Source organism: Lottia gigantea, assembly GCF_000327385.1.
Source record: "Lottia gigantea unplaced genomic scaffold LOTGIsca_131, whole genome shotgun sequence".
Classification (NCBI taxonomy): Eukaryota; Metazoa; Mollusca; class Gastropoda; family Lottiidae; genus Lottia; species Lottia gigantea.
The window spans coordinates 634,882-636,934 of record NW_008707443.1 but is presented as its reverse complement, the minus strand read 5'-3'; the positions used below and the strand labels follow the sequence as shown (position 1 = coordinate 636,934).

Genomic DNA, 2,053 nt, shown 5'->3' with positions numbered 1-2,053 from the left:
AGTGATAAATAACGGTTTAATTCAACAAGATTTTCTTCCCTTTCCTACGTCTTGGAATAAAAGAAATCCTACGAAATCTACTGGATCCGAAAGTTCAAGACTGAAACGTTTCCTGCTGCTATTTAGAAAGTGTGTGACGTTTGCGCTAATCAGACTATATCGATTTTAAATGAGTGGATGCTCAATTTGTTTTATTTTCCTCATTGATCTTGTGATGGTATTATGCTCAACAACAATAACTTACGTGGGCAGATAACAGAGTCTTCATATATCCATTCTTGAATCTTTGAATCACATACTGCTGTTAACGTTATACTTCTATTGAACTGACAAGTATAGTTTACAATAGATCCTGATACGATCAACTCAGGTATCACTGTTAACATACTGGTTATATTTGGGGGTGGACCACAGGAATCTGAAAGAGAAGGTTAGCATTTATAACATACTCTATCCATAGAACCAATATGTCTACACACTCTGTGAATATTTTTTATTAAACAATTGTACATATACATGTATGTGCTAAAAACATCATTGTGAAAAGGGGATGCGATCACGCTTTCACCTCAATTATCCAATTGATAAAGTAAATAGTGAACGCATATTTACCATTGGTGTTTTGAAACACAACAGCGAGTTATATGATATTATCTGATGAGTTCAAAATCACGCGAATTCGAGAATGCTTGATAATCAATACAGACAATTGGTAACTACATCATGACATCTTGTTGAAGATATATTCAGTTTGTAATCTATACAAAAGGATCTCGCCAATATTTACAGTAACAATCCAACCGTTACATAATATTTAATAATTGATTACCAATGAAAATAAAAGAGATTAGAAAATGATTGTAATAGTTATAATGATTGTGTAATACAAAATATCAAAATCAAATCAATGTTCCAGTATTCACTGGATTAAAGTTATGTATGGTCATTGTTCGGTATATCAATATTGAGCAATGTTCAGAAAAATCAATAAATATCACCAATGTTCAGTCAAATCAACATTCAGTTTGATCAATATCATCAATGTTCAGACAAATCAATAATCAGTTTGATCGATATCACCAATGTTCAGACAAATCAATAATTAGTTTGATCAATATCACCAATGTTCAGACAAATCAACAATTAGCTTTATAACTATCACCAATGTTCAGACAAATCAACATTCAGCTTGATCAATATCACAAATGTTCAGACAATCAAAGAATATCACCAATGTTCAGACAAATCAATAATCAGTTTGATCAATATCACCAATGTTCAGACAAATCAACATTCAGCTTGATCAATATCACCAATGTTCAGACAAATCAATATTCAGTTTGATCAATGTAACGTTGTTGTCTTGTATGTTAAGTTGGTGAGTCAGAAAAGACTAGAGAGTTTTAACAACGTTATTTATTAGAGAGAGACATACTGAGAACTTCCTTTTTACGGCGCGCATGCGAGGTACATTAAAGGGAGATTACAAGTAAATACAGTTAAACAGATATCGTTACAATCAATATCACCAATGTTCAGACAAATCAATATTCAGTTTGATCAATAACACCAATGTTCAGTCAAATCAAAATTCAGTTTGATCAATATCACCAATGTTCAGTCAAATCAATATTCAGTTTGATCAATATCACCAATGCTCAGACAAATCAATATTCAGTTTGATCAATATCACCAATGTTCAGACAAATCAATAAATATCACCAATGTTCAGACAAATCAATATTCAGTTTGATCAATGTCACAAATGTTCAGACAATCAATATTCAGTATGATCAATATCACAAATGTTCAGTCAAATCAAAATTCTGTTTGATCAATATCACCAATGTTCAGACAAATCAATATTCAGTATGATCAATATCACAAATATTCAGACAAATCAAAATTCAGTTTGATCAATATCACCAATGTTCAGACAAATCAATATTCAGTTTGATCAATATCACCAATGTTCAGACAAATCAATATTCAGTATGATCAATATCACCAATGCTCAGACAAATCAATATTCAGTTTGATCAATATCACCAAT

At 31.2% G+C, this 2,053-nt stretch overlaps 1 protein-coding gene across 1 annotated transcript in view; it reads right to left on the bottom strand.

Annotated features, from left to right (window-relative positions):
* Positions 1–200: 200 nt before the first annotated feature.
* The window catches only part of LOTGIDRAFT_172349 (hypothetical protein), a gene marked incomplete at both ends in the record, with an annotated part of 3,261 nt that continues 1,408 nt past the window's right edge, over positions 201–2,053 (bottom strand). The window contains one exon of the mRNA XM_009049220.1: positions 201–418. Coding sequence (XP_009047468.1) covers positions 201–418 — 218 coding nt within the window. The remainder of the gene's footprint in view (positions 419–2,053) is intronic.